We start from the raw sequence: 14,984 nt of genomic DNA, 5'->3' as shown, positions 1-14,984 counted from the left end.
ATATATATATATATATATATATATATATATATATATATATATATATGTATATATATATATATATATATATGTATATATATATATATATGTATATATATATATATATATGTATATATATATATATATGTATATATATATATATATATATATATATATATATATATATATGTATATATATATATATATATATATATATATATATATATATATATATATATGTATATATATGTATATATATGTATATATATATATATATATATATATATGTATATATATATATATGTATATATATATATATATATATATATATGTATATATATATATATATATGTATGTATATGTATGTATATGTATATATGTATGTATGTGTATATATGTATATATATATGTATGTATATATATATGTATATATATATATATTTATGTATATATATATGTATATGTATGTATGTATTCTCACACATATGCAGTATGTACACACACCCAAGACGCTCATGCATGTGCATACACAGCAACCAAATCAAAAGATGAATTGTGGAAATCATTGCAGAATGTGCACTTTTCTGCTTACCACGGTCGAACTCCAAAGAGCAGCCAAACTATTCTGGACGGAGTAATATTTCGAGAGCACACCGTGGATAATGGCGAGAAATTGACCATTACACAGGACTAAAGGACGGTGCGCGATTGCAAGTAGCTTTTTTCCATTTTTATGTGATCACCACCCTCTGATAGCTTAGATGTTGAGTTTGAAGTTTTGTTCTGTATTCTATTAAATCTATTTCCTTTCTCTCCTTCAATGATTAAGATCTTTGGCAAAAACACAAAAAAACGAGGAAGATGACGATTTCATTTTGAAACTTGATATGTAACTTCGCACCATCATTTCTCGGATGATGGATGCTAAGTTTACTCCGGTTTGTGTTCTTGGAATAATCTTTCAAAACTTTTTTTATTCCGGAAAAGTATTTCCTGTCCTGGGATTTTTTTGTTTTTAATTGTGATTCTTTTCTTGGTCGAGTTAATTATGATAGTTCGGCTGGACAACTTCGGCTTCTGATTCAGTTACTTTCCATCATGAAAGATCCTCATTTCTCGAAAACCTTCGGAGCACCTAGATCGTGTGTGTGCTTTTCAAAAGGTCTACTTTGTATGCGCACGCTTGGTAACTGAGGTTTGAACGTGTAAGGCACAAGTGCTCCGCCCAACTGACATGTTTGTAAATGACAAAATGAAGTTTGTTACCGCAGGGGTCGGGTAACGATTCTTGCCTTTTTGGAGGAAACCTCCACCCGAAACGCTGCTTCCGTATCGTCTTCACCTTTGGGAGTCGCACCTGACGAACAACGATCTTCAAACACACCAACAGCACGGGTTCGAGACTTCGGCTCACTGATCTATATTCCTCACTTCAGTTGAGTGACGACTGCCGAAAAGACTCAATCGATCACATTTCAACCTCCGATTTACCGGTATGAATGTGTCCGATCCACTTAAAGTCGAGCCTGGTTTGTGGTTGGTGGTGGTATCACTGAGTTCGTGTAGTTGTGTCGGGACAGCAAGTGCTCACATCTAAGTTATCTGATCTTAGATTTTGGTGAAACTGTCGTTCTGCTGGTGCATTGCCTGCATGCGGAGGTAACACTGTATATTGGAACACTTTGAATGACCGTAGATCCGCGACTGTCGATCCACATGACCTTGTGGTTGTGCATGTTCAACATCTCACGGCGGTGTTTGTCTCTCGCATATAGTAAGCTATTTCCCCCGTCGATGTATTCAATGTGGAGGGATGAAGCGATGTGGACGTAAACCTGGAGTTCAAGTTGATTGTGAGAATGGAGGTTGGTGCATTGAATGAAAGACAATTAAGTTGATCTGGAAGAGATAATTAAGTTGCAGGTAAATTGAACCGAATGAAAGCTCTGAGCGTGTGTCCAGTTTCCTCGTGTTTTCTTGTCCGATTTTGTTTTTCTTTCGCGTTTTCATTTGATCGGCTCGTTAAAGTTCCAGGTTCGTAATGGTTGGTTAACGTTCAACTCCGAAGAACGAGGGATGTTTAAAAAGTTATCTGACACCAAAAAAAGTACATATGTACGTACATATGTGTGTGTGTGTGTGTGTGTGTGTGTGTGTGTGTGTGTGTGTATATTTTCATACATATATTTACGTTTATGTTTATGTGTATGTGTATATATGTATATATACATACAAACAGTAAACTGTTCAGACTGGTCGAGGTATGCGCTCCACCGAGTGCTGTTCCGAGTTAAGTCCGGTGTTGGTTTGTGCATCATCTTACAATACTCTTGTAATTTATGTCTCGGTACACTGCGTCTCCCAATGTCCTTGTCCAACAGCATGGGCTATACCATAAAACGTGCAAGTCTTCCAGGAGGGTTAGACAATTTAGCAAAAATAAAAAAATAAAAAAAACATTGTCTCGTGGTCCTAAATGGTAAGAGTCCATTTTATTTTTTGGGTACTTCCTAATAATTGGTCTCTGTATTTTGTTACATGTAAATATGGCGAGAATTTTATACCCTACCCTCCCCCTACCTTCCACCCCCTCACCCCCATACCTCCCCATTCCTTCCACCCCTCACCCCTCTACCTCCCACCCCTCACCCCCTTTCTCCCACCCACACCCCTTACCCCCTACCTCACACCCACTCCCCGCCCCCGGCCACATCCCTCTCTTCCCTCCGACCATGCTCAAGCCTGTACAAAGTCCTCATTGGAATTTTATCTCTACGACAATACCACTGCCAGATAATCCTTTGAACAGCTACCAACCCCTGATATTGGGCTGCCAAGATAGCCTCGAAGTATTCGCACTCACTTGTTGGATGTCTATCCTGGGTTCGAATCTCCTGGTGTATGGTGTGTCGCATGTAGGCATCAATGTGTATGTTCCGTCCCTCGGATGGACATTAAGCTCGCCCGTCCCATCTGCCAGCATTCGTTGGTGGATGGTATAGGTCCCGTGGTGTCTTTTGCAAAGAGGGGGGCGACTTATCGCCAGGATCCTGAACAAATCACAAATTCCTGAGTCGAATGGGCAGAGGCACTGCATCAGGATATGCATTCTCTAACATCAACAACAACCCCTCTAAATGAGTCAGCTGAGTTTGCAGATCCCTGTTTATGATGCACTTAATCCTGATTGTGTTGTGTGTACTTGTTATTCTATGGTGAATCAACAGGGCAAAGATGATTGTGAAAGTGTGCTCGGCTTGTGCCACGACACGATCCAGTTTTGAGCATTTGATGTATAATTTGCAGTGCAGCCTTGTCGGGCCACCCACTACAAGATGGAAGACAAGTTGTGACACAGACAGCTTCTTAGCCATTCCTTTCGTGCATTCCCTGTCAATTCACAAATTTTCCCAAATGCGTGCGCCAACTGTGACATCACCACTTTGTGAGGTCATGTCCATCTGGATCTGTCACCTGAAACTTGCACTGTACCAGTTTTGTGGCTTGAAATAATGTCTCAGTACAATACGTCTAATGCTTGGTGACTTTGGACTAAAACGTATGTCTTGATTAAAAAAAATAATAATTGTCCTGGACCCAAATGTGCTGTCGTTTCCAGTGGGTTTGCTCCTACCTGGACGAATGGCCAAACAATTCTCTTGGAGGCTTACAGCTGAGATTCTCGGAGATTATGGCATGGCGGCAAAGGATGGAGGCATACGGGTTGTGCTCGAACCCACAACAGATACATGGACACCAGCAAATTAAATAAATAATGATTTATTAAACAAAATCAACAATTATAATGGAAATAAATCAAGATGTGAGGGAACCTAACTCTAATTTTGAGGCTCCTCCACACAAACTTAAAGACAAACAAGAGGACAGAATAGAACAAAGAAAAATCCCTCCTTTATTTCGGCACTTAGCTTCGGGTCCAGAAGTGAGATTTGAAATCTTGAAAAGTCACCAAACCGCTTTGTCACTGCATGGGAAAATGTGCCAAAATGGCGCGCAGCCATTCTCTGGGCAGCAAATGTACGGGAGGTAATTCGAGCGTCGATACTCGATGCCAAGGCTCAGAGACCGCCGTGCAGCTTCTTGCATCGATCATCCGCACCGACACCGCTGCTTTTCAGAATGGCGCCGTCTCTTTCCCCCGATGACTCGACACGAGGCTTTGGTTCTGGTCCCACATGATTCAGCCCAACAGTCGATTACCGGCATCTTGCTCCTCCACGCGAGCCAATTTGCCTCAGCACGAACACAAAAATCATGTGGTGTTCTTCACGGCATCAAGGGGAACCCAGCCATAATGCACTTCTATTTCAACCGCCGATCCTGCATCTCTCGCTTCTGTCCCGCTCCGAGCCTTCATTTTGACTCCTTCTTGGCCCCCCACCTGAGACTCTGACTAACCTAACTCTGCCCCTGCAATGAGTAGCTCACGATAGATCCAAGGATTCAAAAACTGCTTCAAAAGTGCTGAAATCACTGTCCATATAGGCAAACAGCTCTACTGTCAGCCAAAAAACGGCGCCAATGCCAGTCTTTACCGCAGCGCCAAGCTCCCCATCCATCACCGTCAAGCCAGGTGGAAAAACAAGCCACCAATGTGAAGGTAAACTTTCCTAATGTTCGACAATACGTAGATGGCCACAAGCCAACCACAATGGTCATGATGGTGGTTCCACATGCGACCAATCTCCCCCAGACAAACAACTGCAAGCGAGGAATCCTGCGGAACATTGGGGTATCCTTTGTGCAAAATCTTGTGGAGCAAATTGCAGAACATCCAGCTGAGAACAGAGTTGCTAGAAAGGAAGGAAGTACCTGCGACATTCCAGAAGGTGTTGGCACTTTGTTCTCTGTGGGTGCCCAAGACGCAAATGTGGACATGTTTCTCTTCAAAGCCTGCACTTGACTCTCTGGCATAATTCAAGATGAGCCTCCTGCTCAACCAACAGGAAGCCACAATTGCTGCAACTCTCTTCTACACATCCTGCTAGTGGTTCAAACATTGGCTCTGCCAAATCTGCTCGACTCTGTTCAGCAACATCCCCAATGTCAAAGTGGATCAAGTCAAACCCAACTTCGTACAACTCAGTCAGTCTAAGCACGGTCTCAACAGAACCATCCACGTCACCTTTGAGATTAACATAAACTTTTGGTTCTTTCTCCTCTCCCTTGATGATGGTGTCCCAAGTATTCAGCTGCTCCTGTAACATCTCGTCCATTCTTTCCCCATTCAATCGTGGCTCCCACAAGCCTTTATCAGCTCACAAGCTCCCACAAGCCTCTTGTTCTGTTGCATGAGTTTCCAACTTTTGCACTTGACCACCGCCCTGGCACTGACAAGATCCAAATTCCTCTACATGCTGTTGTATTATGGCATCCACTCAGGTGGGAAGCCCTCCACGTCCTCATTTACTTTGTCAATTATTTTATTTGTTGACCCAATTTCTTCTTCCAACTCCCCCCCCCTCCATTTCATTCCTTTGTTCAACAATTTCGCCCTCTATTCGTTCATTCCTTCTCCCGACTCCATTAATTTGTACCCCAAGTTCCTGTGTTATTCCCTTATTAAACTCGTTCATTTGCTTATTCATTTTGTTTTCCAATCGTTCGTTCATTCCCCTTATGTTACCCTCTATTTCACTGATTTGTTTGTTCAATTTTTCATCCCTTTATTCATTTTGTCTCCTCAATTCACTCATTTGTTCACTCATTAATTGTTTTGACATGACCTGAAGAGTCATTGCACCCGCTCTCTGTATCTCATCCTCTACCACTGTGGGGGAGGGGGGACTGATGCTTGGGATGGGGGAGGCTCCTAACCTATCCTCATCACTCAGCTCTGCTCCCATCTCACTTCCTTCATGATCACTTTCTTATACCATCATTGCCATCTCGTGCGCATCCGCCATTTCCCCCGTGCATTCAATATCTCCTCAGAAAACAAAATATTTCCCTTAAATTTCCAAGCATTCTTTTCTCCCAATACCAAACATCGTGGTCCCAATGGATTCAAAAATCCCACCCCGATGCTAATTGGTGTGGTGTGGAGAAGGGGGGCTCAAATAATCACACTCCTGACACCAGTTGTTGTGTCCGGTGGGTTTTCCCCTTCCAGTCTGGATGGTCAAACTTCTCTTGGAGGCTTACAACCAAAATTCTCGGAGATTATGACATGTCCGGGAAGGAAAGGGTGGCAAAGAACGGAGGGAGACACATGGGTTGTACTAGAACCCACAACAGATACACGGACACCAGCAAATTAAATAAATTGTGTTTTAATCAACAGAAAATGAGCAATTATAATGGAAATAAATCAAGATGTGAGGGAACCTAAATCTAAATTTTGAGTCGCCTCCACACAGACTTGTATACAACAAGAGGACAGAATAAAACAAAGAAAATTCCCTCCTTTATTTGGGCACTTTGCTTCGGGTTCATAAGTGAGTTTCGGTATCTTGAATGTCTCCAAACCACTCCGTCACTGCGTGGGAAAATGTGCCCAAAATGGCGCACAGCCGCTCTCTGGGTGGGCAAACGTACGGGAGATAATTCAGATGGCAATACTCAATGCCAAGGCTCAGAGACCGCTGTGCAGCTTCTTGTGTCGATCGTCCTCACCGACACCACTGCTTTGCAGAATGGCGCCATCTCTTTCCCCTGATGACTTGACACGAGGCTTTGGTGCTGGTCCCACATTATTCAGCCCAACAGTCAATGATTGGCATCTTGCTCCTCCACACGAGCCGATTCGCCTCAGAATGAACACAAGAATTGCGTGCTTCTTCACCACGTTGAGGTGAAGCCAGCCGTAATGTCCTTCTCTTTCGACTGCCGATCCTGCCTCTCTCGCTTCTGTCCTGCTCCGAGCATTTGACTCCTTCTTGTCCCCCACGTGAGACTGACTAATCTAACTCTGCCCCTGCAATGAGCAGCTTTCTCCGTTCTCTTGCCGAGATGCGCTCTTCTTCTTCTTACTCACGTCACGCCCATTAATCATCCACTCCAGGGGCGTGGTTCACCAGCTGTCACCCCTGGAGGCGGGCTTTCTGCCTGCTTGGACGCACAGCTCGGTAGTTGTTGTTTTAAGGACACGATCCCCCTTTATCGCTGGTCTTGAAATACAAATACATAGGAAAAGGTCATTGGGGCATTTACATTCTGGGGGAAATTATCCTTAATTCCTACCTAATTAACACAGCACCACCCCTCATATGGTGACATGTAACACTTAAGCTCACAGTTTCCCTACTTAGTTTATGTCAAGATGTCTCCTACACATCCACAGACCAAGCAACTATATACGATCCTATCTTTCCTGATGAAATTCCTCCATATACCCCACAAACATAACAGTACGTTTTGAAATGAAAATTGTGTCTTGGAGTGAAATGTAATCGATATAGATGTGAAAAATATAATCTTGGAGTAAGATGTACATCTTGACATGAGAATTTCGCTCTTGAACTAAAATAGTATCCATGTTGAAGAAAAGTCTTGTAGCTGAATGCTCGGTTTTGAAAAATATATCCCCAACAGCATTCCAAACTCATAGGTGAGTTCAGAATGTTTCTCATGCAAAACGAAAACAAGGCACACCTTTATCGAGAAATTAACGAGGAAATGGGAATTATACTTTTTCAATCAGGGCGTTTTTTGTCTCCTATAATGAGTTATATGTCCCATCTGGGCAGTGCAGGCAGCAACACAGAGATACGAGTCACACATGGAGGGATCAGGTACATCTCCAAAGCGCCTCAAGGAATGGCTCATCGAGCAGATCAATAGCGCATGCTACCCAGGCCTATGTTGGGAGGACAATTCCAGAAGCATGTTCCGCATTCCCTGGAAGCACGCGGGGAAGCAAGACTACAGTGAAGAAGACGATGCAGCGATATTCAAGGTACAACTTTAATTTGAATGTATATAAATGGAAGGGGGCTAAAGTCTGACTTTTTTTTTTCTTGATAGACATCACGAGAACTTTGTCGTGAATATAGAAATGTATAGAGGAGAGTTTGTCGAAAGGACAGTCAGCCGGTTGTCCCATCTGCTGGTATTAGTTGTGAGACGTTAAATTGCCCATGGTGGCTTTAACGAAGAGTAGGCGAGTCACAGCCAGCACCCAGTAAAAATTTAAATTTTCTGCCCATATTATCGCCTTCAGGCGAACATCAAGCCGGGTGAGCCGGTTTGGGTAAGACTTGGGCTGGATTTTCCGCATGGCCGACCTCACAAGAAGGTGACATTATTTTGGGACTGCTAAAAAGGCAGTAAAATTAGTTGAACGTCCCTTCTGACAGATAGTGAGCTCCACAATTCAAGGAACTTACTATATCACCAGAAGGGTGGACAGCTGTTCAGCACCATCTCCAGTCATCCCCCATCCAAAACCATGATCGTTTCTCCACCTGTGAAACCACCCCCCCCCCCCCCCCCCACTACACACTCTCCTCAAAATTTGCTTTTGTATCCTTCTTGTTACCTGCGATCCTTATTTGTCTGTCTCCATCTACTTTCTCCCTCCACCCCGCTGTTGACATTTCCCCTTTCTCCTGCTGTTCCCTATGTGATGTGTCCTGATCTGTTCTGTGTCATGGCTCTTCCATGAGCCTGGATCATGTACAAAAAGGGAAGTTTACGTAGACTTTAATTCTCTGGGGAGTCAATACTTTAAAAGAGCCAAAGTGAAGTTACCATTTAGAAAGAAAAAAAATACACAACCTATCAATTAGTTAATAGTCAAACAAGGGTGGGATGTCAGAAAAATACAGTATTGTCTCAAAATTCCCAGCCCAACTGTAAACTGATATTTTGGTGGTTTGCAGCCAGTGTTGCATCATTGAGTGGGCAGTCCTTCACAGGGGATAATAAGCCACTGGCCCATCTGTAGCATCTCATAATCATGATACTACAGTACCTTTCAAAGAGTATGCAGTTATATGCTGGTACCATGGGCAAATTCTATATTCCTGCTCACATCTACAAGTGGAGGGGAACAAGAGGGGCACTACATCAGTGACATAGCAACTCCTCTCATCACGTTGCAACCAGCATTTGGTACCAAATGTATGACTTGAATTGATTTAACCAACGTATTTATTACACTGCAGACAAAGGCCTCCCTCAACATTGACCGTTCTGTTCTATTCAATACAATTTGAGACCACAGTACTCCAGTCGATTTAAAGTTTTCATCTGTTCATCTGATATTTGGTCTACCATGGCTTTTCCCCAGGCCGTCTGTAATAAGTATTCAAGTATTACAAAAGGGCTGTCTTGCAGGGCCTTCTGTAAAACGCATTACAGACATGGATATAAATAGTAAAATTAAGGTGAGCTTTACTAACCGCTTCGACCACCCTTTCTTGTAAGTGCGTGGAGTAGATAATTCATTGAACATAGCTTGACAGTCATGCGTTGTAATTTGATACTCCAGGCAAAACTGGAATGGTTTAAATGTCTTTGCACCTGACTTTGTGGAATGCTAAAGGCGTTAATGATCATCACATTTTTACCAATCAGGCTTGGGCTCTGTACAAAGGAAAGTTTCATGAGGGAGAACCAGCAGATCCCCCAACGTGGAAAACGCGCCTGCGTTGTGCATTGAACAAAAGCCCGGAATTTGTGGAGGTGAATGAAAGGAGTCAACTGGACATCTCTGAGCCTTACAAGGTCTACCGCATCCTAAACAACCAGCATACTGGCGGTGCGTGGTGGGAATGGCAACCATAAGTTGTATGTGAAGTCCTTGGAGTTATTTTTGTGCACACCAAAGTGATCATCTAAATATTACATATGTAAAAATGTTGGTGCTTTTAATTCCCTCTGAAAGTTGAATTCCTTATGTGAGCCTGTACTCTTCTTTACTTATTCCTTCCTCCCAACATATACGAGATGTGTTCAAAAAGTTTTACTGCCATTTTTCCCTGCTGTGCAGGGGTTGGGCTTTTTCTTGAGGCAATGTTTTATGGCCGGATGCCCTTCCTGACGCCAACCCTGGTCGCCTCTTACGACACACAGGGATATGGTACACCTATTCTTACCGGGGCATACACCGGGACCAGTACACTGGTACTCGTTTCACCGACTTTGGAAGGATGACAGGCTGAGTCAACCCCCTGGTGTTAATTCAGCAGCCAATGGGGCTTGAACTCAGGACCCTGGGAGCCCAAGCTGCCACCCTAACCACTAAGCCAACACCAGGCTTCGATGTGTTCAAAAAGTATCCAACCTTAATTTTTCTTGCGTAAACAAATGAAGTTAGGGAGGCGTGGTTTGGTGCACGTATGTAGACGATCCTAATCCGTATGCGTGAATATTTTCCCGCCTGCAGAAGCTGTCAGTCGCCGACAGACCGCCGATGAGTGAGGAAGTGTAAGTGAGCGCAGTCGGATTTTTGTTTTTGCCAAAATGAGGAAAAACTTGAACAACGCTACTGCATCAAATTTTATGTAAAGCTTGGCGATTCCCAAGTGGAAACGATCCACAAGATTCAACAGGCCTTCGGGAACGAAGCAATGGGCACCACACAGATAAAAGAGTGGTACAACCGCTTCAAAGATGGTCGCACATCAGTGGAAAGTGAAGCACGTTCTGGTAGGCCCTCAACATCCCGAAATTAGATCGTCATTGACCAAGTGAGGACCCTGCTGATGCAGGACCATCGAATCATGATCAGAGAACTTGCAAACGAGGCGGGCGTCAGCATTGGATCCGTTCATTCCATTGTGACTGAGGAATTGGGCTTAAGGAGAATCTCAGCGAAGTTCGTGCCAAAGCTGCTAACGATCGAGCAGAAGCAACTCCGTTTGGAGATCGCACAGGACATGTTGGAGACTGTGAACAGCGATCGCAACTTCTTCAACACAGTGATCACTGACGATGAGACCACAGTGATCCGTCATTTTGTCAAAAACGAAAATCCGACGGCGCTCACTTACACTTTCTCACTCATCGGCGGTCTGTCGGTGACTGACAGCTTCGGCAAGTGGGAAAATATTCACGCATACGGATTAGGATCGTCTACATATGTGCACCAAACCACGCCTCCCGAGCTTCATTTGTTTACGCACGAAAAATTAAGGTTGGATACTTTTTGAACACACCTCCTATATGTATATATGTATATATATATATATATATATATATATATATATATATATATATATATATATATATATATATATATATATATATATATACATATATACATACATATATACATATATACATATATATATATATATACATATATATATACATATATATATATATATATACATATATATATACATATATATATATATATACATATATACATATATATATACATATATATATATATACATATATACATATATATATACATATATATATATATATATATATATATATATATATACATATATATATATACATATATATATACATATATACATATATATATATACATATATATATATATACATATATATATATATATACATATATACATATATATATATACATATATATATATATATATATACATATATATATATATATATACATATATATATATATATATATACATATATATATATACATATATATATATATATACATATATATATATACATATATATATATATACATATATATATACATATATATATATATATATATACATATATATATATACATATATATATATATATATATATATATATATATATACATATATATATATATATACATATATATATATATATATACATATATATATATATACATATATATATATATATATATATATATATATATATATATATATATATATATATATATATATATACATATATATATATATATATATATACATATATATATATATATATGTATATATATATATATATATATATATATATATATATATATATGTATATATATATATATATATATATATATATGTATATATATATATGTATATACATATATATGTATATATATATATATATATATATATATATATATATATATATATACATATATATATATACATATATATATATATATATATATATATATATATATATATATATATATATATATATATATATATATATATATATATACATATATATATATATATATATATATATATATATATATATATATATATATATATATATATATATATATATATACATATATATATATATATATATATACATATATATATATATATACATATATATATATATATATATACATATATATATATACATATATATATATATATATATATATATATATATATATATATATATACATATATATATACATATATATATATATATCGATCTATTATAATTATAGCGATCTATTCCAGCAATGTGTAACGAATATATATATATATATATATATATATATATATATATATATATATATATATATATATATATATATATATATTCTTCGTGTGTGTGTGTGTGTGTGTGTGTGTGTGTGTGTGTGTGTGTGTGTGTGTGTGTGTGTGTGTGTGTGTCTGTGACCGCTGTTTCTCGACAACCACTGGTCTGATCGAATTGAAACTTCCCAGGTATATTGCTGGGGACCTGAGTATGTGCCTTTCAAGGTTTGATATTAATCGGACAAGAGGTTCCCAAGTTATGGCCATTAATTTACCAAACCAATGACAAGACGCGTTGCTGCGTCGGCGTGGCCAATGGGGAAAGGGTGCCATAGTTACCGTGGCGTCGGGGTGGCAATGATCAATGGCAGTGAATGTCATGGCAAACAAAGACAGGGAGGTAAACTTGATTTAAATTTGGATTTTAATTAACTCTGTGTGTGTAAGTATCACAGCAGTTGTTACTTCAATGAAAGCGATAATTCATGGAATGCATGTGAACATTCCGTACGGGCACGCACCACTTCCGGATCGTGATGACTTACTGTATTCTAATAATTTCTCGATTTCTTATGCGCATTTATAGATAAATACAATGCCCCAATCCAGTCGTCATTTACGAGCGAAGGAAAGGCCTTACCTGTGTGGTTGTTTGAAAGTTTTTTTGGGGTTTGCACGTACGGCCACACACGTATGGCCACGCACGTACGGGCCCGCGAGAGCGAAGGAATGGCCTGTGTGGTTGTTGTTTCTGGCACGCGGTTTGAAAGTTTTTTTTTTTGCATGTACGGCCAAGCACGTACGGCCATGCACGTACGGCCACGCATGTACGGGCACGTACTAGTATATACATATATATATATATATATATATATATATATATATATATATATATATATATATATATATATATATTGTTGCGGTATTCGCGCCCGCCGGCGTGCTGACGGCCACGTAACTCGAATCGCGGCACGTCGCCCACCGGACGGACAATCCAGTCGTGACCCTCTCGGACTAACGCCGGGAACCAGTCACGGGTGGACCTTTCGGTCTCACCGCGATCGAGCCAATCAGCCCCCGCGTGGGATAGGGTTGCTCGCCAAATTCGACCTACCTTAGTACCCACGCGGAGGGTAGACCGGGCGATCGCACCTCGCCGCAGGTCGACTACGGACACGGGCCACTTAAGCGACCCATTCCGTACTATCGGGATAACCGAGCGGTGTTATCGTCGACCTCGACGGTTCGATTAATTATCGGGCGTATTCAGCCCACTACCAACCCTTTACGTGAAGCAAGATGAGGATTCAATGAGAGAAATGACGAAGCGAAGCGGGAAACAGTTCAACACAAAAGCACATTTATTCGCGACGAACGGAAAGCACATATATTCAATTCCACCAAAAGCACACAGAAAAGGAAAACACAATTCAATTTACACAAAAAGCAAATATAAAAGCGAAGACACAATGCAGAGCTAATACCGACTACCGAGCACACGGCAACACTTATACAATTCTAAGGAAAAGAATACCCTCAAGGATGAGGCGGGCCTGAGGCCGAGACCGGGTTGCGCCTACCCGTCTGGTGATGAGACGCGGAGCGGCGATGGCGCCTCAACTCCGCGAGCCTCACGGGCAGTGTCTGGTAGGGGGTGGGAAAGGGGCCCCCTTGGTCGCACTATCTCAGCGCGGGGGGAAACAGGAGGGGGTTGCTGATGCTCGGGGTATAGAGGATTTTTATTGCCCCGCAACGAGCGTCTCCACCTCGGCCAGGTCGCGCTGTCGGCCTCCCTGGGGTGCAGCTCCCTGCACGACGCGAGCACCCCCTCGTCTGCCCTCGCCGCCTCTCCACAGCTCCGTCCCCTCCGTTCCGACTCCAACGCACACGACGACCAGCTCCTTCTTGCCAACTCCACCGCCCGCGAAGTCTTGACTCTCTGTTTCCGACTCTCCTACTCTCCTACTCTCCGCCTCTCGACTCTCCTACTCTCCGCCTCTGGACTCTCCGGACTGACGAACACGGTCCTTTTATCAGCCCCGTAGCTTCGCCCTCTCATCTTTGACCCCCTCCCTTCGACCTTTCACCTCGCTCCCCATTGGCCCGAGAAAAAGTGGGCGTGAGGCTTTTTGATCCATAAATTTGCATATATCGATCGCCCTGGGGGCGGGGCCAATTCGCCCCTCGCTCACCGATTGGACGGCAAAAAGTGGGCGTGTGTCGTTTTTGATCCGTTTTTGAAGCACAAAATCCGTGATTTTGTACACGCTGTTCGGCGCGCGCCCTGCACGAGTCCAACACCGGTACCCACAGGCGGCGCAAGAACGGTGGCGATGCGACGGTTGCGAGGTGTGACGTGAAGGTCATGGCGGTTGTGGTGAAGCGGCGTTGTGGTTGGTGGTTGATGTTGTGACTGGTGGTGGTAACAATGGCGGTTGGTCCAAAATAAAGATAGCAAAAGAAAAACGGCTATCCTGAAGAGTCGCAGCACGCATAAATGACATGTATTCCCACTAGACAACGGGTTTGGGCCTAACTACACATGTACTTACCGAGATACCTCACCTAAGGGACCTGAATGGTGGTTTGCGAATTT

The 14,984-nt window shown here is 41.5% G+C and overlaps 1 protein-coding gene across 3 annotated transcripts in view; it reads left to right on the top strand.

Annotated features, from left to right (window-relative positions):
* Positions 1–945: 945 nt before the first annotated feature.
* The window catches only part of LOC147023494 (interferon regulatory factor 8-like), an 87,387-nt gene continuing 73,348 nt past the window's right edge, over positions 946–14,984 (top strand). The window contains exons 1-3 of one of the 3 annotated variants that reach the window (XM_085888953.1): positions 946–1,414; positions 7,694–7,897; positions 9,520–9,703. In XM_085888953.1, the coding sequence (XP_085745079.1) occupies positions 7,721–7,897; positions 9,520–9,703 (361 nt within the window). In that variant the 5' untranslated portion in view covers positions 946–1,414; positions 7,694–7,720. Of the gene's footprint in view, positions 1,473–7,688; positions 7,898–9,519; positions 9,704–14,984 lie in introns of all 3 variants that reach the window. The other 2 variants (XM_085888952.1, XM_085888951.1) reach the window with 2 other exon arrangements.

Source organism: Eptatretus burgeri, chromosome 7 (assembly GCF_056783735.1).
Source record: "Eptatretus burgeri isolate ZD-2024b chromosome 7, Ebu_testis_v1, whole genome shotgun sequence".
NCBI classification, from domain to species: Eukaryota; Metazoa; Chordata; class Myxini; order Myxiniformes; family Myxinidae; genus Eptatretus; species Eptatretus burgeri.
The sequence above is the reverse complement of the archived record's forward strand: the minus strand, read 5'-3'. Positions and strand labels throughout refer to the sequence as shown.